This window comes from Lithobates pipiens, unplaced genomic scaffold (genome assembly GCF_037356315.1).
Source record: "Lithobates pipiens isolate NorthernLeopardFrog02 unplaced genomic scaffold, aLitPip1_a1.2 Scaffold_18, whole genome shotgun sequence".
NCBI lineage: Eukaryota > Metazoa > Chordata > Amphibia > Anura > Ranidae > Lithobates > Lithobates pipiens.
In genome coordinates, this window is record NW_027507758.1 from 325,011,381 (window position 1) to 325,034,288 (window position 22,908).

The 22,908-nt window shown below is 44.5% G+C and overlaps 1 protein-coding gene across 3 annotated transcripts in view; it reads left to right on the plus strand.

The window, feature by feature from the left end:
• The first annotated feature begins 21,123 nt into the window (after window positions 1-21,123).
• The window catches only part of SNX14 (sorting nexin 14), a 154,164-nt gene continuing 152,379 nt past the window's right edge, over window positions 21,124-22,908 (plus strand). For all 3 annotated transcript variants that reach the window (XM_077487303.1, XM_077487302.1, XM_077487304.1), the window contains exon 1: window positions 21,124-21,304. In XM_077487303.1, the coding sequence (XP_077343429.1) occupies window positions 21,168-21,304 (137 nt within the window). In that variant the 5' untranslated portion in view covers window positions 21,124-21,167. The remainder of the gene's footprint in view (window positions 21,305-22,908) is intronic.

The following is a 22,908-nucleotide window of genomic DNA, read 5'->3' on the forward strand; positions in this document are numbered from 1 at the left end:
TATTACATTGTAATATAAAATGAAACCGTTCAACTCACCACAATGCAGAATCAGTGGGAGCCCCTTTTTCCGTCAGTGGGAGCCCTGTGTTTGTCATTTTTCACTGTCGACTGCCATCACGTGTCCCCAGCGGAGTCCCTCCTTACATCAGGCATTCCCAGCAGAGTCCCTCCTTACATCAGGCATTCCCAGCAGAGTCACTCAATACATCAGGCATTCCTGTAGATTCTCTCTTTACACCAGGCACTCCCAGCAGTCTCTCCTTACATCAGGAGTCCCCCTTACATCAGGTGTCCCCAGGGGACCCCCCATTACATCAGACATCCCACCCAGCGAGTCCCTCCTTACATAAGACATTCCCAGCAGAGTCCCTTCATACATCAGGTATTCCCAGTAGAGTCCCTCCATACATAAGACATTCCCAGCAGAATCTTTTCTTGCATCAGGTGTCCCCCAGCGGAGTCCCCCTTACATCAGGTGTCCCCCAGCGGAGTCCCCCTTACATCAGGTGTCCCCCAGCGGAGTCCCCCTTACATCAGGTGTCCCCCAGCAGAGTCCCCCTTACATCTGGTGTCCCCTTTCATCAGATGGACCCCTCCTTACATCAGGTGTCCCCAGTGGAGTCCCCCTTACATCAGATGTCCCCCAGCGGAGTCCCTCCTTACATCAGGCATACCCAGTAGAGTCCCTCTTTACACCAGGCATTCCCAGCAGAGTCTCTCCTTGCATCAGGTGTCCGCCATCGGAGTCCCCCTTACATCTGGTGTCCGCCAGCGGTGTCCCTTCTTACATCCGGTGTCCGCCAGTGGTGTCCCTTCTTACATCCGGTGTCCGCCAGTGGTGTCCCTTCTTAAATCCTGTGTCCACCAGTGGTGTCCCTCCTTACATCAGGTGTCCCCCCAGTGGACCCCCTCCTTACATCAGGTGTCCCCAGTGGAGCCCCTCCTTACATCAGGTGTCCCCAGTGGAATTCCTCCTTACATCAGGTATCCCTCATGGGTGTCCCCCTTACATCAGGTGTCCCTTAGCGGAGCCCCTCCTTACATCGGGTGTCCCCAGTGGAGCCCTTTCTTTAATCAAGTGCCCCAGTGGAGCCCCTCATTACATCAGATGCCCCCTTGCATCAGGTGTCCCTCAGCGGAGTCCTTGCTTACATCGGGTGACTCCCCAGCAGTGTCCCCCTTACATCAGGTGTCCCCCGGCGGAGCCCCTCCTTACATCAGGTGTCCTTCAGCAGTGTCCCTCCTTACCTCAGGTGTCCCTCCTTACTTCAGGTGTCCCTCAGCGATGTCCCCCTTACATCAGGTGTCCCTCGTACATGAGATGTCAGTGGATCCCTCCTTACAACAGGCGTCCCTTAGCAAAGTCCCCCTTACATCAGGTGTCTCTTAGTGGTGACCCCCTTACATTAGGTGTCCCTCAGTGGAGTCCCTCCTTACATCAGGTGGCCCTCAGTGGAGTCCCTCCTTACATCAGGTGTCCCTCCAGCGGTATCCCGCTTACATCAGGTGCCCCCCAGTGAAGCCCCCCTTTACATCAGGTGTCCCCCAGAGGAGCCCTCCCTTACATCAGGTGTCCCACAGTGGAGCCCCCCTTACATTAGGTGTCTTCCAGTGGATTCCCCTTTACATTAGGTGTCCACCAGAGGAGCCCTCCCTTACATTAGGTGTCCCCCAGTGGATCCCCTTTACATAATGGGGTCCCCCAGTGGAGCGCCCCCTTATATCCCAGCACTTTCACACTGAGGTGGTTTTCAGGAGCTTTAGCGCCGGAAATAGAATCTGCTGAGTGCCTGAAAACCACCTCCTATTCATTCCAGTGTGACTTTTCGCACTCGGGCGGTTGTAAAAAACTGCTCGCAATATAAAAATATTTCAAATGTCTTATATATATATCTCTTATATATATATATATGGTGAGACCGATTGAGATTGTGAGACGAATTTCCTTAATTAGTTCTGAGTCAGCGTAATTCAAAAATGTGTATTTATTTGTACACATTTAAATAGAAAAGAATACTTACAAAAATAGTACAATAATAATCATTAGTATCTTTAAAAATTTTCTTATGGAAGATTTCAGGTTATGCCATGTGGCTTATTATCTAAAATGAAAACGGCCGAATAACCCTTTGTATGCTGAATGTAGCTGAGATGTTCCTTCTAGGCTGCAGAACTTCAAGAGGAAGTCAAACCTCCAATCTTTTGATTATATCAACCAAGCTTCGAATTTTCGCTCCGAAAGATAGCTCCTCCTTTACAAAAGTGTGGGCTAATGAGTGGTTACTATAGCAATCTAACGTACGTTAACACTTAAAACACAATTCTACCTTCTGATGAGATGGCAGGAAGTAGGGGGATCTCAGTTACATAGGGTAAATTCCTAAAAGCATATATATATATATATATATATATATATATATATATAATGAGCTGGGGAAGTAAAACCTAAACAACATTTATCAAAATCCTGACAGGTTATAAATGTTTACTTTTTCAATCATCGCACGTCATAACATAGAATTAATTGACTCAAAGTTTTCTTTCACACAGTATGGAATATTCATATTCTAAATAAAGTATAATAAAGCCAATTAAAATTTAGATATTAAGAATATAACAGCGGTGCGCTAGCGGAACGTTCCGAAAAGTCCTGTAAGCAGCATCTTTGGGGCGGGCTGAGATCGCTGTATTTAGTGTTCCCAAATCGCTCTGCCCATTGGAATGAATGGGCAGCGCTTTCAAAGTGCCGCAATACTGGAGTTTTTAATCCTTTTTTCTAGGTTAAAAGCACCCCGCTAGCAGCCGAAACAGCTCTAAAGCGTCGCTAAAATGAGCAGTGCTTTAGCGCCAGTGGCCAGTGCCTTCAGTGTGAAAGCTGTCTTACTAAATACCTTGGACTGTCTGCTTTCCAAAAAAGGGGTCATTTGGGGGGGGGGGGGTGGTGTATCTCTACTGTCCTGGCATTTTAGGGCCTCAGGAAATAAGACATGCAGTCAGCACATTAGTATACAGTATGTGTATATATGTGTATATATATATATATATATATATATATATATATATATATATATATATATATACACACATATCTCTATTTCACAATTTGATTAATGTGATACTGTTAAATATGAGAGAGAGATAAAAAGACAGTTGGCTGATAGTAATGTGTACATGCAATTGGATAATAATCCTACCACACGTGTTTTAGTGAGAATAAAAAAAGTTATAAAGAGAGCCGTACAGGCAGGTATAATAGACTCTAGTACAGAAATGTTTCTGATCCCTGAATTTCCCATTACCCCAATTTTTTGTGTGTTGCCTAAGGTACACAAAGACCCATTAGATCCACCGGGTCGTCCGTTTCTAGTATCAATTCTGTGACGACGCCAATTGCTAAATATTTAGACAAATGCCTCACCCCACTGGTGGTTAACACTAGATCATACATTAAGGACACTCAGAATTTTTTGGATAAAATAAAAAATTTAATGCTTCCTCCAGGTGTGACATTAGTAACTTAGGATGTCGCTAACCTCTACACAGCAATCCCACATTCTTTACGATTGGAAGCCTGTAAACCAGGCATGTCCAAAGTCCGGTCCGCGGGCCAATTGCGGCCCGCGGTTCGGTTTTGAACGGCCCGCCTGGTCTTTCTCAATTTAGTGTGCCAGGGGAGCAGGGCTGTCAGATGAGCCCGATCCCCAGCACTGTGAGAAGCTCCGTGAGCTTCAAAAGTGAAAGTAAAGTGCAGAGGAGTGTGCTGTGCTCTCTGCTTCCCCCTACAGTGCAGTACCCGGCTGAATGAGGAAGCTGCAACGGTACTGTACTATGCTACAAGCTACATTAGTGTTAAAAAGGGCTTTATTCATGTGTGTGTGTGTGTGTGTGTGTGTATGTATACATGTGTCTGTATCTGTGTGTGTGTACATGTATCTGTATATATATATGTGTGTGCACATGTGTCTGTGCACATGTGTCTGTGTGTGTGTGTGTGTGCGCACATGTCTGTATGTGTGTGCACATGTGTCTGGATGTATGTCTGTACGTGTGTGCATTTATGTCTGTATGTATGTGTGTGTGCACATGTGTCTGTATGTATGTCTGTGTGTGTGCATGTATGTGTATGCGTGTGTCTGTATGTATGTGTGTGTGCACATGTGTCTGTATCTGTATGTGTGCGCATGTATGTCTGTATCTGTGTGTGCACATGTGTCTGTATGTATGTCTGTGTGTGTGCATGTATGTGTATGTCTGTATGTATGTGTGTGTGCACATGTGTCTGTATATCTGTATGTGTGTGCATGTATGTCTGTATATCTGTAGGTTTGTGCATGTATGTCCGTATCTGTGTGTGCACATGTCTGTGTGTGTGTGTGTGTGTGTGCATGTGTCTGTATGTATGTCTGTATGTGTCTGTAAGTATGTGTATGTGTATGCATGTGTCTGTATGTATGTCTGTATGTGTGTGTGTGTACGTATGTGTGTGTGCACATGTGTATGTATGTCTGTATGTGTGTGCATGTATGTCTGTATGTATGTGTATGCATGTGTCTGTATGTGTGTGCGGCGTGCATTTGTCTGCAAGTGTGTGCATGTATCTGTGTGTATGTTACGTTTAATCCGGACCCCCCCCCCCCCATTCTTATACCATCAAAACTGCCCTTGTAGGGCTTGTGTGTGATATTAGCCAGGACTGCTGCTCCTCTGAAAAGCAATCCATGCACAGATCTCTTTTCAGAGGCATTTGAATGGCGGTAAAGAGGCATTATATTGCCTCCTCACCACCCGTTTTAAGCCCATAAATGCAACATCTGTGTGGCTGCGTACTGTGTGTAGGGCAGCCCATTAATTTCAATGGACTTCCCTACTCACAAATGCAGGGAAAGAAGTTCCCAAGCTTTTTTTTTTTTAAATTGCACTGCACCAAAAGCACCCTACATTTTCCAATGTGTGGGGGACCATTAAGAATTAACGGTACCCCCTAAAGTGCAGAGCATTCGTCTGTGTGTTGGGAACGAGCGCGACAAAGGCAAGAGAATTCTTGTTGGGCCGTATATTAGTGCTCGGATGGACACACTCAGGCCGCGTACACACGCGGGGACTGTTCGCCCAACTTTGTTCGTCAAACAGTTTGACAAACAGTCCGCTTAAAATTAGCATGAACGGACTTGACCACACACGATGAACGAACAGTCCGCTGAAAGCGTGCGCGATGACGTACGTCACGTACGACGGGACTAGAAATAGGAAGTCCAAGACACAGCAAAGCACCCTTTGGGCTCCTTCTGCTGACTTTGCGTTAGTAGAAGTTTGGTTAGAGACGATTCGCGCTTTTCAGACTTCAGCTTAATTTGTCCGTTCACTGCGGCGCAGTCTACCTGTGAGGTTTATATCTGCCTTTCGGTACGCGTGGATCAGTTGTACCTGTTATTAGGCGCTTCTGGTCCGCTCGTTTCTGGGTTTCAGGTCGTTCTTCATAGGTCTGGCTGTTCTTCAGTGCGTTCAGTTGAGCTTGTCTGTCCAGCCGACCGTTTCAAAGCCATGGAGAGTGGACGTACTCGGGAACGAGTTCGTGCTATATTGGGGCTTGGTGTTTTAGTTGTTATGAATTGTTTTTATTTAATGACTATTTTTTTATTTTATTTTTTTTCTTCCCTGTGTTTGACTCCCCAGTGTCCTTCCACGCCACAGGAATGGCAGACTGTGGCTTCCCAATTCGCTGCCCGTTGGGACTTTCCCAACTGCGGAGGGGCGATCGACGGGAAACATGTGAGGATTGTGCCCCCACCCCATTCGGGGTCCTACTATTGGAATTATAAGGGGTTCCATAGTGTGTTGCTAATGGCGGTGGTGTCGGCACAATGTGACTTTCTTTATGTGGATGTGGGGAAGAACGGCCTGATGTCTGACGGAGGAGTCTTTAGGCAGACCGAGTTCTGCCACCGTCTCATCACTGGTGGCCTGGACTTGCCACCAGATGCCGAGAATGTGGAGGGTCTACCGTTTGTGTTTCTGGCTGATGAAGCGTTCGGTCTGAGTGAACATCTTATGAAACCCTTCCCCCAAAGGACCCTCACCCCGGAGAGGAGGGTTTTTAATTACCGGCTGGCCAGAGCAAGAAGGGTTGTGGAGAGTGCCTTTGGCATTATGGCCAGCCGGTTCCGTCTGTTACTGACAGCCATCAACCTTGCAGAATATAAACTGAACTAGGTTATTCTGTGCTGCTGCATTCTGCACAATTTTCTAAGGAAATTTTCAGGTAACCAGTACCTGCAGCCTATTGGGCCTGAGGCCGGACTCAGGCTTCCAGAACTGACAGGGCTGGATCATGCCCTTCCTGGCTTAGCCCCCCAAACAGCACGTGAGGTGCGTGACCGCTATGTCAGCTATGTTAATGGTAGGGGGGCTATTCCAATGCCAGCTGAGCAATAAAAATGTATTTTTCTGGAAATATGTCTTGTCTGTTCAAATTTTTAAGTTTGGTTCTTGTTTGCTTTTCACGTTGCTTGTCTCCTACATTGTCCTAATTCAGGGATATGCAATTGGCCAACCTCCGGCTGGTGCAAAACTACAAGTCAATCATGCCTCTGGGTCTCATGCTTGTGGCTGTCAGTCTTGCTATGCTTCATGGGACTTGTAGTTCTGCAACAGCTGGATTTCCACTAATTGCATATTCCTGTCCTAGTGCATTTGTATAGCAAAGTGGTTTTTGACAATAGGAAATAAGGCCCTTTGTGACAGAAAACACAAAATGACTTCCCAAACTGGTATTGAGTATTGAAAGAAGTAGACACACACACACACACATCTTTTTTTTGATTTTTTAATAGTGCACATGCCAACCAGTGCCTCTGTTTTAGATATTTTTTTTTTGTGTTTCTTTTTTTATTTTTTTATTTTTTAATTGTTATTTTTTTTTTTTCTTTTTTTTGTAAACATAGAAATATATAGAAATATCTAAAATACAATTATCACAAAAATAAAAAAATAAAAGCATATTTTTAACTATTTACATAAAACAAGAGTAAAGCCAAATTTTGAAGATGCACACCAAAAATTGGTAATGTCAACATGTGCTATGTACCATCATGAGTGATCAATGGACGTGTTTGGTGTGTGCAATCCCTTCCTCTCACATACTAGAATGAGGAAGGGTTTGCAAACACCAAATGCATCCATTGCGATCCTCTGATGGCACATAGCACATGTTGACACACCGTGTGCATCTTCAAAATTTGGCCTCTAAAAACAAGGATGTAAAAACATTAAAAACTTTTTTCAAAGGGAATGAAGAACATGATCGATTGGGTTTTAGGGAAAAGGGGCTTAGATTCTCCCTAAAACATCGATCATGTTCTTCATTCCCTGCCTCATAGTGACCAGTTCTCTTTGGATGTTTAGAATCTGGTTCTCCATCCGATCAATCTGGCCATTCCAGGCCATGATGTCACCAATCATCCTCTGGGCACTATCACTGGTAAATGGGTCCGCGACTTGTTCTACCACAACCAGATCACCTAAAAACATGTGTAGATAAAAAAATTGGTTAAAATATACAGCCATTAATTGTTTACCTTAAGCTGGGTTGTCAGACACTCACTTTGTGGGGTGTGTAACTCCACCTGCTCTTCCTCCTCCACATTTAGCCCTGGGCTCGGCTCATCCAGTGGAGCTACGGAGCTTGGTCCAGCGGAGGATACCGAGCTTGGCTGCTCCCTCGCAGACACAGGACTGGGCAGCTCCAATACCGACGCAGGGCTGGGGCTAAGTGCCCAATCAGGCTGGCGAGGTCAGGGGGTCATGGGCTGCTCCGCCTCTTGTCTGAGTCTTTGTTCCCCTATGAGAATGAAAAGAAAAAAAATAAAAAATAAAATAAAAGATACTTTTAAGCATAGTGATATTTGAGTTCAGAAATTTGAATATGAAACATTGGTTTGAAGTGGTGTACAATTATTAGCTGGTTATTACAAGATCCTAGTTTAATACATCCTTAAAATGACTTTTTTTTTTTAGTTAGGCTGTGTTCAGACTGCTGCGATGTGCGAACGCTGCAAATCTACTGTGGTTTCACGCATCGCATGCGCAGTTCGCACTGCCCTATGTGACCTGCTGGGAGTATCAGTGTAAAGTTTTATTGACACCTCCGAATTAGTTCTCATTTCACAGTGCAATCTTTAAACTCGGACAGGAATCGGACCACATGATCAAATCCGCCAGATTCACATACAATACCTACACGAACGATTATGTCCGACAGTCACGATAAACGCGGAGTTTACTCACTTTTTTTCAGGGCCTTTTTGATGCGATGATATTGCTCCGGCTCCCTGGACTTGATGTCGGACCATCGTTTCCGGAGCTGGTCCTTGCCTCTTCGTACCCCGAATTTGTTGTACAAAGTTGTGACGACCTCCTCCAAGATGCCGCTTTTCCAGACATTGGGTTTGGGGTACGGGCCATGTTCCCCATCATAGTCCTCCCTTCTTAATATAGCCACCATCTCCACCATCTCTTCAAAGGCCATATTGGTGGCCTTATATCTCCTCCTTGCTCCAGAAGCATGGGGGCCATGGCTTTCCTCTGCGCTGCTCACGCTGCTAATTGAATTTGCATCCGCCATTTTCTCCTATCATTCACCCACAGCGGAACGAGGGTAAAAGGGGCGGGGAAATACGGTCACAAGGAACGTCAGGGGCGGGCGACGCAGGCGGAACCTGAGCGCATGCGCTGTATATAAAGCGTTACCGCGAGGCCTTGTCCGAACGGAAGAAGCGAGTGCTACACGCGACGGTAAGATAGTTATCGTTTTATTTTCGTTTAATTTAAAGCCTGCGTTAGGAATGTGTATATTGAAATTTAGTCTTATTGATGTTTAATTGATTTTTATGTGGGTTGGTGGTTGAGTGGGATTGGTGTTTTGTGTGGTAGTGTGGGGGTGGAGGTGGGTGTATAGGGGGGTGGGGGGTAGTGTGTGTGTGTGGGGGGGTAGCGTGTGTGGTAGTGTGTGTCTCGCCTACATTGTCACAATATAGTGTGCATTTGGTCTGACTTTTTTTTTTTCTTTCAGAAAATGCAAAGGTATACCCCAGACCCCTTTAAGGAGGAGGCCTTCCTCTCAACATTTCTGGACTTAATTGAGTCGCACAGTAGTCTTTGGGATTCAAAACACCCCCAATATTCAAGCCGTGCTGCCCGGAAGAAAATAGCCTTTTGTATTTCAAGACAAATGTATTTGCAAGTGAGAACTGTAAAATTGTTAGTGATTGATGATTTCTAAATATAGACATATTTTAGTTATTGATTTCTTTGTTTTTTTACACAGGATGAGCTCACCCAGGAGGAGGCCGGGACCAGTGGTATGGAGGAGGAGGCCGGGACCAGCCACACACAAGAGCTAGCTGGGCCCAGCAGGAGTCGGACTGAAAGCCAGGTCCCTCCCCTCCGCCTAGCCAGCAAAAGGCCCAGGAGGATGAGCCGTACAGAGGAGGAGTCCTTGGCGCTTATACGCCAAGCCACACAAGTTTTGTCAAAACCCCCCAATCCGGAGGAGGCCTATGCCACTTATCTAGCTAGTAAGCTACAAGAAATGGACAAACCACAGCGAAACTTGTGTGAAGCAATCTTTTTTGATGCCATCCAACGGGGTCTGAAGGGTGAGCTCACACCCACCACTAAGCTTTACAACGCAGACCCTACTGCTCCTCCTCCTCCTCCTCCTCCTCCTCCTCCTCCTCCTCCTACCACAACTCCACCACCAGAGGCACAGCCTCCAGCGACGCGTGGAGGGAAGGCTAGACAGAAGAGTCGCAAGTGACTGCCTGGCTTCAGTCTGCTCTGAAAGAAGACGCAGGCTGTTGTAGTACCACAGTCTGGGGACATAGATCTCATCTGCTGCTGTTCCTGGTCTTTGGGATTCTAGGACCTGGCTGTGCTCCCTATTTACATGCTACGCAGGTTCGGAATTTTGGTGGCCACTCACTTGATGTGTGCCTGGGGGACAAAAGGCTTCACAAACGTCAAAATTGTCTCCAGTGTTGCCTCCCTCTTGATTTATTTTTGTTCTGAGGAAAAATAAAAATTTATTATTTCAAAAAAAATCTTGTATGTTTTTTTTTTATTTATTTATTTTTAAAATATTTTTTTATAATTTTGGCTTAAAAAACAAAGTTTATTTGTGAGTAGGCAGATACATGTCAAAAGACTCTGGGGGTTATTTACAAAACACACGTTCATGTAAATATGCTAACTTCAAGTGCAATTTTTAAAGCACTGCAAGTGCACTTGGAAGTGCAGTCGCTGTAAATTTGAGGCTTAACATTTGAAATGAGGGGAAGCTCTGCTGATTTTGAACATGCAATCATGTGTAAGCTAAAATGCTGGTTTGGGTATCTATCTATCTATCTATCTATCTATCTATCTATCTATCTATCTATCTATCTATCTCTACTTGCATAGTCCTGCTTGGCTAAAAAAAATGCAAGTCCATCTTGTTTCAACCCCCCCCCACACAAAAAAAAAACAATAAAAAATATGACAATAGTAGTTCCAAAAATATATAGTAATAGATAAATTCTATTTTTTTTTTTTAAGAAATAAATATATATATATATATATATATATATATATATATATATATATATATATATATATATATATATATAAATTTTTTGGGGGGGTTTTTATTTCATATTTTTTTTAAGATAGACATATATATATATATATATATATATATATATATATATATATATTTATTTTTTTTTTATTTTTTTTTTATAGGGTTTTTTTTTCTTTTTTTAAAATGTAGAATAATTTTTTTTCTATAATTGGAAGATTAATCATAGGATGAGGATGAATAAAAACATGTGGTATAACTCTGTGTGAATATAAGCAGCAAAGCTACTTCACTTTTCTTGCATTACGAAGAAGAAAAGAACGGGCTATATTAAAAAAACACAAAATTAGCAGCATGACGAATATGCTAGCTTCAATACGAACACTAGTTTTACAAGACCGAGCGCTTCCGCCCTGTAAATTCTTTCTGAGTATGCGCGGAACTTAGTTTGACGAACAAGCCTACACACGAGCGGACTGTCCGCTCAAAGTTTCAGCGGACAGTTTTACGGAATTTCCGAAAAACTTTGTTCGTCAGACTGTCCGCTGAAACTGTCCGCTGAAGCCCACACACGAGCGGACTGTCCGCCGAAACACTGTTCAGCGGACAAAGTTGAGCGAACAGTCCCCGCGTGTGTACGCGGCCTTAGACCGAATTTTCAATGGTTCAAAGAATGTCAGGCAAAATGGTCGGCCCTCACACATGTTCACTTCATCAAATCTGGCCCTCTTTGAAAAAAGTTTGGACACCCCTGCTGTAAACGATTGTTGGTTGGTTCCAGATTGTATGACACACTGCAAGTGTCATTCCTTTTGGAAGGTTCTAATGTTGCCCCCCCCCCCCCCCCCCATATGCAAATGCGTTTATGGACATGCTTGAGAATGCATTCATATATCATTGTAGATTATTTGTAGACAGTTGTGGCGCTTGGTTCAGAGTCATTGATGACGCAATTTACATATGGGCAGGCGACCGCAAATCATTGTTCTTGTTTAATTTTTATTTGAATAATCTAGTACCGGGCTTGAAATTTATTATGTCCACCTCTGACACTACTACACCCTTTTTAGACACATTTTTATATATACATGAGGGTCATATTGTTAGCGACTTGTATCACAAACCTACAGATCGCAACCAATTGTTGCATTATTCCAGTTTTCATCCGCCCGGGTATTTAAGTCCATACCCAGGAGCCAACTGAAGAGAGTATCTAGAATTGTTAGTAAACATGACATCACGGAAGAACGGCTGAATGAGATGGAAGACAAGACTATGCCAGCGAGGTTATTCAAAGAATATCATACATCAGGAACGCATTAATTTGCATTGTCATATAAAAAGAGATACAGTGCGCAGAATGCCTTTCATCTCACAATTTCACCCATTCTCTAATCAAATTAACAACATAATTAGGAAACATTGGTCTATACTGAATAAAAACGTTCCGACTGTCCCAGAATTCTACCAGCCTCCACTACCCTCTTATTGTAGAGGGAGATCGTTACGTGATAGATTGGTGAAATCAGATCAATATAGGACTCCTGTCCCCATGTAACATTTTTAGGTCCTCCTAATTTTGGTTCTTTCCCTTGTCTTTCTTGTACTCCATGTACGAGTATGATAAAGGGAAAAAGCTTTTGCCATCCACATAAAGGATACAACATCTATATTAAAGACCATTTTACCTGTCAGTCATCCTACATTATATATATATCATTAAATGTCCATTTGGATTGATTTATGTAGGGGAAACAACTGAAAAAGTAAAAGACAGGATTGCAAGACATACCGTATTTATCGGCGTATAACACGCACCCCAAGTTAAGGAGGGAATTTAAAAGAAAAAACTTTTAGGAGGGAAGTTTAAGGAAAAAAAACTTACATTTAAATTCCCATCAATGCAGCCTTATCAGTCATTTGCAGCCTTCCATTGCAGTCTTGCCAGTCATTTGCAGCCTTGTCAGTCATTTACAGTCTTGCTAGTGTGTTTGCCGTTTAAAAATGCCGCCGCCGAGATACAGAGCGGATGTCCTGTGTATCTCGGCAGCGCTCGGTAGTTCTCGGCCGTTCTCAGCGGCCTTCGGGTATTTTTGGCCGTTCTTGGCTATTTTCGGTTTTCCGAAAGCCGCCGAGAACGGCCGAAAATACCCGGAAGCCGCAGAGAGTGGCAGAAAGGCATGGAAACAGCGGGGGATTGGCGTATAACCCCTGATTTTAGGGGGAAAAAAGTGAATGCCGATAAATACGGTAAGTACTCTATTCGTGATATATTCGAGAAATTACCGCTATCGAGGCATTTCTTGGGAGAAAAAACACCCTGTATCTCAATTAAGATATATGGTTGTCGATGGAGTATCCGCAAATAGACGAGGAGGAGACAAGGAATTGATTTAAAAAAAAAAAAAAGATACGTTTATTGGATTGATCGTTTGGACACACTTCAGCCGAAAGGGTTAAATACCGATTTTGACTTGTACCTGTTTCTTTAATGAGTGCAAGTCAAAATGAATAACTAGTACATGTTAAAATGGTGCTGATATCTATGGTGGTTAATTGATTGTTTATTTTATTTTATTGATTTATGATTGTGATGGAGTATTTGATTAATTAATAATGTATTCTTTTTATCTAGTGATAAATCAGATGTACCCATGACCTATAAAATCTCTCCGATACCACTTGAAGTGATTGATAGTAGGATTAAGAAATATAGCGTTAAATGTGGATTAATTGATTCCAGCTGAATTTACTACTGTGATTAAAGAGCTTGTGATTCTGATAAATGTTATGTGAAGTGTGTTACCAGTTGCAGATACGAGATTGTGAGAAAGGGCACTAGCTTCATAGCCCGAAACGTCGACTGCCAGTTGTACCTGCTACTTTTTGATATTTCTATCTGATGTAATCCTTTTTTGGAAATAAAGGAATTTTGTGCAGCAATCCACATAGTTGTTTCTATATATATATATATATATATATATATATATATATATATATATATATATATATACACAGTGGGGACGGAAAGTATTCAGATCCACTTAAATTTTTCACTCTGTTATATTGCAGCCATTTGCTAAAATCATTTAAGTTGATTTTTTTTCCTCATTAACCACTTAAGCCCCGGACCAATTTGCAGCCAAAGGACCAGGCCCCTTTTTGCGATTCGGCACTGCGTCGCTTTAACTGACAATTGTGCGGTCGTGCCACGTGGCTCCCAAACAAAATTGGCATCCTTTTTTTCCCCCCACAAATAGAGCTTTTGTTTGGTGGTATTTGATCACCTCTGCGGTTTTTATTTTTTGCGCTATAAACAAAAATAGAGCGACAATTTTGAAAAAATGCAATATTTTTTACTTTTTGCTATAATAAATATCCCCCAAAAATATATAAAAACATTTTTTTTCCTCAGTTTAGGCCGATACGTATTCTTCTACATGTTTTTGGTTTGCGCAAAACTTATAGCGTTTACAAAATAGGGTATAGTTGTATATCATTTTTATTAATTTTTTTTTACTAGTAATGGCGGCGATCAGCGATTTTTATTGTGACTGCGACATTATGGCGGACACATCGGACATTTTTGACACATTTTTGGGACCATTATCATTTATACAGCAATCAGTGCTATTTAAATGCACTGATTCCTGTGTAAATGACACTGGCAGTGAAGGAGTTAACCACTAGGGAGCAGTGTAGGGGTTACGTGTGACGTTATGTGTTATTTTTATTGTAGGGGGCGTGGCCTGGCACGTGATGTCATTGATCGTCTTTCCTTATAAAAGGGAACAGACGATCAGTGACAGGCTCAGTAGGAAGCACAGGGAGAGGTTTGTTAACAGAGACCTCTCCTCGTTCTTCAGCTCTGTGACCCGATCATGGGACACCAGCGGCAATCGGGTCCACGGTTATGGAGCTCAGGACCAGGCCGGGAGCGCGCCATCGGCGGCACGCTCTTGACCCACGGCTGGGCACTTAAAGAGCCACGTACAGGTACATGATTGTGCCTAGCCGTGCCATTCTGCCAAAGTATACCGGCGTGAGGCGGTCCTTAAGTGGTTAATGTACACACAGCACCCTATATTGACAGAAAAACACAGAATTGTTGGACTTGATTAGGAAAGCCACACACCTGTCTATATAAGACCTTACAGCTCACAGTGCATGTCAGAGCAAATGAGAATCATGAGGTCAAAGGAACTGCCTGAAGAGCTCAGAGACAGAATTCTGCTGCACTTAAGGTTCCTAAGAGCGCAGTGGTCTCCATAATCCTTAAATGGAAGACGTTTGGGATGACCAGAAACTTTCCTAGAGCTGACCGTTCGGCCAAACTGAGCTATCGGGGAAGAAGAGCCTTGGTGAGAGAGGTAAAGAAGAACGCAAAGATCACTGTGGCTGAGCTCCAGAGATGCAGTCGGGAGAAAATTGTAGAAAGTTAACCATCCCTGCAGCCCTCCACCAGTCGGAGCTTTATGGAAGAGTGGCCCGACGGAAGACTCCTAAGTGCAAGACACATGAAAGCCTGCATGGAGTTTGCTAAAAAAAAAACACCTGAAGGACTCCAAGATGGTGAAAAATAAGATTCTCTGGTCTGATGAGACTACGATAGAACTTTTTGGCCTTAATTCTAAGCGGTATGTGTGGATAAAACCGGGCACTGCTCATCACCTGTCCAATACAGTCCCAACAGTGAAGCATGGTGGTGGCAGCATCATGCTGTGGAGGTGTTTTTCAGCTGCAGGGACAGGAAGACTGGTTAAAATCGAGGGAAAGATGAATACAGGCAAGTACAGGGATATCCTGGAAGAAAACCTTCTCCAGAGTGCTCAGGACCTCGGACTGGGCCGAAGGTTTACCTTCCAACAAGACAATGACCCTAAGCACACAGCTAAAATAACAAAGAAGTGGCTTCACAACAACTCTGTGACTGTTCTTGAATGTCCCAGCCAGAGCCCTGACTTAAACCCAATTGAGCATCTCTGGAGAGACCTAAAAATGGCTGTCCACCAGCATTTACCATCCAACCTGACAGAACTGGAGAGGATCTGCAAGGAGGAATGGCAGAGGATCCCCAAATCCAGGTGTGAAAAATCTGTTGCATCTTTACCAAAAAGACTCATGGCTGTATTAGATCAAAAGAGTGCTTCTACTAAATACTGAGCAAAGGGTCTGAATACTTAGGACCATGTGATATTTCAGTTTTTCTTTTTTAATAAATCTGCAAAAATTTCAACAATTCTGTGTTTTTCTGTCAATATGGGGTGCTGTGTGTACATTAATGAGGGGAAAAAATGAACTTAAATGATTTCAGCAAATGGCTGCAATATAACAAAGAGTGAAACATTTAAGGGGGTCTGAATACTTTCCGTCCCCTCTGTGTGTGTATATATATATATATATATATATATATATATATATATATATATATATATATATATATACACATATACACACTACTGTAGTAGGCAGGTGTGAAAAAAAATGCTGTAAGTTAAAGCAGAGTTCCAGCCCCTAAAAAAAAAAAATTATTAAAAGCCAGCAGCTACAAATATTGTAACTGCTGACTTTTAATATAAGGGGGGAGGAGGAGGGGCCGATGCAAATGCGGAGCTGATGTACCTTGCCGCAGTGAGGTTGGACGGAAGTTCTGCCGGAGAATAACAAAAAGCTAGAAAGTGCCAAAAAAAAAGAAAAAGGATATCCAAAAAGGAGGGGGGGGGGGGGGAGGGGGTAGACCTAGGTTCATTTTAGCCTGAAACTTTGCTTTAAGAATGCTTCCACAAATAGAAGTTTTAATAGTTTATTTTTGTCAATTAAAAAAATGGAATGTAAATGAACAGAAAAGAAATCCAAATAAAATCAATATTTGGTGTGACCACACTTTACCTTCAAAACAGCATCAATTCTTCTAGGTACACTTGTGCACACAGTTTGTAAAAAAACCTCGCAGGCACAGTAACATTAGGTTGTTCCAAACATCTTGGAGAACTAACCACAGATCTCCTGTGGATGTAGGATTCCTCAAATCCCTCTATCTCTTCAAGTAATTTCAAACATACTCAATGTTGAGATCAGGGCTCTGTGGTAGCCAAACCATCACTTATGAGATTCCTTCTTCTTTACATTGAATATAGTTCCTCTTGCCTGTCTGGCTTCAGTCTCCTGTCAGGCTGTCCTGTCTTCTGTCAGCAGTGCATGTGAGAGCCGAGGACACTGCCAGCCTCTCTCCTCCTCGTGACAGTTCGCCTGTGGCTGCTCTCTAGTCCATCGGGAGCGCTGCCTGCTTGTTTACACACCACACCACAAAAAACCTTGTTTGTCCAATTAAATGTAAGTGGACTTAGAATAAATTGATAGTTGTTTTTAAGTCATACTTACATGGCTCCCTTTTCTATTGTTTTATATAGTTCTTAAAGAGGAAGTAAACCAGCTTCTCTCCTCTCCCTCAGGCTGCTGCAGGGGTAGTTTCATGATTTAGTGCGAGCGAAGGGGCTGGCGAATATTTAATTTACCGGCCCCTTCCTTTTCTGAATGAACGCAGTGAGTGATCTGTACCGATCACTCGTGTCTTCATTCTTAGTAAACTATGCTGCTCAGCACAGAGCACTTTCCATTCCTTCACTGTCCAGTGCAGCTGAGGCTGCAGAGAAAGGGACTGGGGAAGCTTTGCCCTCAGTCCCTTTCTCTGTCTCAAAAGTAAAAAATCAGGGGTTTGTTTAGACCTTTTGATATTTCACCAAAGCCCACCGATGGGGCTCTAAAAAAATAGTAAGCAAATAATAAAAAATTATATTGTAAAAAATAATTAAAAAAACAAAATTGTAAAAAGTAATAAAAAAAAAACCTATTGACACTGTCCACTGCCCTACTGACCCTAATCTCTGCTCTCCTGACACCATCCGCTGCTCTGCTGATATACACGCTTGTGTATTTGTGCTCTGTGCACACCCCAATGCAATAGGCTGCGCACACCAATGTGGGTTAGTATGCATCGCATACTAGCCTATTATGTGCCACTTACCTGCAAAATAATCCAGCGATATCCCCTGTGTAGGCAGCGTCCATCTTCTGGCCCCTCTTCCTTCCAGGCTGCTGTTTGTGGAAAGTCTCCCAGTAAACAAACTTCCTGTTTTCTACATCTGTGTCTGTTTTACTGTGTTTGCAAGTACACTGTTTGCTAGGTGTGCCAGAGGGGCTGAGACAATTCTTTGGGGTTGAGAGGCAGAGTAACGGACTGACCAAACTTAAGCAGCTCCTTTGGGGGTATCGCTACATAAACAAGGCAGATCGCTGTTCTGACAGGGGAAGGGATGAAGTTTGTGTTCCTGCAAAGCAGGGAATAAATTCCTTCCCTTTCCCTAGTAAAAGCACCTCACACAGTATAGTAAAATAATGTTTAGGCACACAGCTAACCCTTTGATCGCCCCTGATGCATGGGCGTCTGCAGCTAGGGGCAAGGGGAGGCGAGTGACCCCCTCTATAATCGGCAAGGGTCTGCAGTGGCCGCATCTGTGGCTGTGCTGGCTCTCTGGGTTTGTGCGAGTCGGCTCCACAGCTGCTGCAGATGAGTGTCACTGAGCTTACAGAGCTCTTTACTGCCACCTCTGGCTGCTTCCTGTATGTGCGCCCCTCATGTTTGCTTTACCTATAATGTATTTTCACAGGGACGTGTGGAAACAGGACTTGGGAGAAGGAAGACCACCTTACAATTGGGGGCTGTAAATGCAAGTGAAGGGAGGAGGCTGTTTGTGTACAAAGCTGTGTGTGTGCTTACAGATGTGTGTGTGGGGGCCTGACATATATACAGATGAGGGGGCAGCTCAGTGCATACAGGTATGATCAGCGAAGGGGGGTGCCAGATATAGGAAAGATCACATCATCTGTCCTGTCCTGTATACAGCTATATACACCCATTTTCCTTCCTGTATTCCTCCATCATGAGTGACTGCAGATATACATTATCTGTCCTGTATATATAGCTATATATAGGACAGATGATGTATATCTGCAGTCAGTGATGGTGGAGGAAGGTCTCTCTCTCTCTATATATATAGAGGTAGCTGTATATACCCAGCTTCATTAATATTTATATATAGAGACCTTCCTCCATCATCACTGACTGCAGATATACAGCTATATACAGGCATACCCCACTTTTAAGTACACAATGGGGTTTACTTACTAAAGCTTGAACGTGCAAAATCAGGCTCACTTCTGCATAGAAACCAATGAGCTTCCAGGTTTTATTACCAAAGCTTAATAGAACAATCTGGGGTTAGAAGCTCATTGGTTTCTATGCAGAAGTGAGCCTGGTTTTGCACTTTCCAGCTTTAGTAAATAAACCCCATTGTGTACTTAAAAGTGGGGTACGCCTGTACACCCACCTTCCTTCCTTTATATACTAATACCATCCACCCCCTATATACACATACTGTACACCCTCTGTACTGCACAGACCATATTTGATGGGCACAATGAGGCTGCAATTGATGGGCACATACCTGCGCTTTATGTGATAATGACTAAGCCCCTCCCCTTTTATTATTATTATTCGTGATTTATATAGCACCAACAGTTTACGCAGCACTTTACAATGTACAAGGGGGGACAGCACAATTAAAGTACAATACAAAATGTACAGAAGGGCCCTGCTCATAGAGCTTACATTCTAAAGGGAGGGGGTGGTGGTACAAAAGGTAATAGCTGCAGAGAATGATTTGATGGGGGTGGCTCGGGGACAGTTCGGTGGGTGTGGGATAGGCTTCCCTGAATAAATGAGTTTTCAGGGATCTCCTAAAGGTGGACAGGGTAGGGGCTGATCAGACAGACTGAGGCAGGGAGTTCAAGAGGATGGGATCGGCTCTGGAGAAGTCTTGAAGGCGAGCATGGGAGGAGGTAACAAGGGAGCTAGAAAGCAGGAGGTCCTGGGAGGAGTGGAGGGAATTATTTGGGCGATATCTGCAGATGAGGTTGGTGATGTAGATGGGGGCGATGTTGTGGATGGCTTTGTATGTTATGGTTAGCATTTTGAATTTTACACGGTGGGGTAGGGGAAGCCAGTGTAGGGATTGGCAGAGAGGGGCAGCAGTCACGGCAGTCCCCTTCATTACATTTTCAAAAAAGGAGCGGAGCATAGGTGACCTAAAATGATGCCCTTGAATGATTCTCCTGAAAAAAGTTTTGCTGAGGCCCATGACCTGATGTTAACCCCTTCTCAGCCAGTGTCATTAGTACAGTGACAGTGCATTTTTTTTAGCACCGATCACTGTATTGGTGTCACTGGTTTTCAAAAAGTGTCACTCAGTGTTAGAGTGTTCACTGCAATATCGCAGGCCTGCTGATTGCCACCATTACTAGTAATAAATAAAACTATCCCCTATTTTGTAGATGTTATAACTTTTGCACAAACCAATCAATATACTCTTATTGGAATTTTTTTTTTTTTACCAAAAATATGCAGTAGAATACATATTGGCCTAAATTAAAGAAAATTGATTTATTTAAACAATAACAATTATTTGGAATGCTTTATAGCAGAAAGTACAAAATATTAAAAAAAAATTCAAAATTGTCAGAATTTTTTTAGTTATAGTGCAAAAAAATTTTTAAAACACAGAGGCGATCAAATGCCACCAAAAGAAAGCGCTATATGTGGGAAAAAAGGACATCAATTTTATTTGGGTACAGCGTCGCACAACCGCACAATTGTCAGTTAAATTAACGCAGTGCCGTAGTGCAAAAGTGGCCTGGTCATGAAGAGGGGTTAAAGCGGAAGGTCCACTTTAGGGGAACCCTCCCCCCCTCTGGCGCCACAATTGGCACCTTTCAGGGGGGAGGGGGGTGCAGGTACCTGTACAGTACAGGTATCTGCACCCACTTCCGGGATAGCTCTCTGCAGAAAGGGGCGTACATTACGCCCCTTTCCGTAAGTCCCCCGCTGCCTGCTGGGAAACACACAGATCCCAGAGGCAGCGGGTCCATTCTTATAGTAGGGAACCGGGAAATGAAGCCGAAAGGCTCCACTTCCTGATTCCCATACGCAAGATGGCGGCGGCAGCACCTGAGAGACGATCGAGAGACCGACATCGCGGGCGCGCTGGACAGGTAAGTGTCACTATTTTAAAAGTCAGCAGCTGCAGTATTTGTAGCTGCTGGCTTTTAAAAAAAAAAAAAAACGCGGACTCCCGCTTTAATCTTCTGGTGGTTAAAAAAGAAAAATGTAGCCACCATGCCAAAGGCTAGTAATCTCACTATATCTGCTATAAAATATATTTCAAATATATATATATATATATATATATATATATATATATATATATATATATATATATATTTTTTTTTTTTTTTTTTTGAAATATATTTTATAGCATAAAAATAAAGAAAGAAAGTATTCAAGAAAGGAATTCCGTGTATACAAGAGTTAGCCCAAATCAGATACCTACTCCAAAATGGCGGAAGTAGTGCAGTCTGTGATGACGTATATGGGGGCCGCCTGATCACGCTCCCGGAAGAGCAGCTTCAGGAGGAGAGGGCTGGATACGGGAGCTGTCATGTCACCGGTCCGTAGAATGTGGTCACATATAAGACAACGTGCGCGGATCGGAGCTGTGCGGGAGATCTGCAGGCAGTACCCGCTGCTGTGCTTCAGTCTACTCACTCTGTCCTTGTCTACCCTCCTACTGCTCAGGTAACGGGCTCCTTCCTGGGATGTGTCCCCTCCCTCCACATACTGCTCTATGTATCCTACTCCTGTCAGTCCATCAGACTGGCTCTTTACTTATGTCATTGTCTAGTTTACTACAGAGTTGGTAAATATCCCGGTATAATGTGTGCAGAGAACAACAGAGACACACTCTTGCTCTCTCATCCGCAAAGCTACACATGCGCGGAGCGCTCTCTCATCCGCAAAGCCACACGTGCGCGGAGCGCTCTCTCATCCGCAAAGCCACACGTGCGCGGAGCGCTCTCTCATCCGCAAAGCCACACGTGCGCGGAGCGCTCTCTCATCCGCAAAGCCACATGTGCGCAGATCGCTCGCGCATCCACAAATCCACATGTGAGAGAGCGCTCTCTCATCCGCAAATCCACGCGTGCGCGGTGCGCTCTCTCATCTGCAAATCCACACGTGCACAGAGTGCTCTCTTGTCCACAAATCCACACAGGCGCGGAGCACTGTTTCACCCACACATGGAGTGATTTATTGTTCACAAGTTTGCATGTGTGCAGAGCGCTCTCTCATAAATCCTGACATGAGCAGAGCGCTCTGTCATCCACACATGCACGGGTCGCTCTTGCTAACAAATGTGCAGAGCGTTCTCAGGTCCTTATATCTGCATAGGCCCAGAGCGCTCTCTCGCCCACAAGCCCACACACGCGCTGCACGCTCTCTCGCCCACAAGTCCGCACACGCGCTGAACGCTCTCTCGCCCACAAGTCCGCACACGCGCTGAACGCTCTCTCGCCCACAAGTCCGCACACGCGCTGAACGCTCTCTCGCCCACAAGTCCGCACACGCGCTGAACGCTCTCTCGCCCACAAGTCCGCACACGCGCTGAACGCTCTCTCGCCCACAAGTCCGCACACGCGCTGAACGCTCTCTCGCCCACAAGTCCGCACACGCGCTGAACGCTCTCTCGCCCACAAGTCCGCACACGCGCTGAACGCTCTCTCGCCCACAAGTCCGCACACGCGCTGAACGCTCTCTCGCCCACAAGTCCGCACACGCGCTGAACGCTCTCTCGCCCACAAGTCCGCACGCGCTGAACGCTCTCTCGCCCACAAGTCCGCACACGCGCTGAACGCTCTCTCGCCCACAAGTCCGCACACGCGCTGAACGCTCTCTCGCCCACAAGTCCGCACACGCGCTGAACGCTCTCTCGCCCACAAGTCCGCACACGCGCTGAACGCTCTCTCGCCCACAAGTCCGCACACGCGCTGAACGCTCTCTCGCCCACAAGTCCGCACACGCGCTGAACGCTCTCTCGCCCACAAGTCCGCACACGCGCTGAACGCTCTCTCGCCCACAAGTCCGCACACGCGCTGAACGCTCTCTCGCCCACAAGTCCGCACACGCGCTGAACGCTCTCTCGCCCACAAGTCCGCACACGCGCTGAACGCTCTCTCGCCCACAAGTCCGCACACGGGCTGAACGCTCTCTCGCCCACAAGTCCGCACACGCGCTGAACGCTCTCTCGCCCACAAGTCCGCACACGCGCTGAACGCTCTCTCGCCCACAAGTCCGCACACGCGCTGAACGCTCTCTCGCCCACAAGTCCGCACACGCGCTGAACG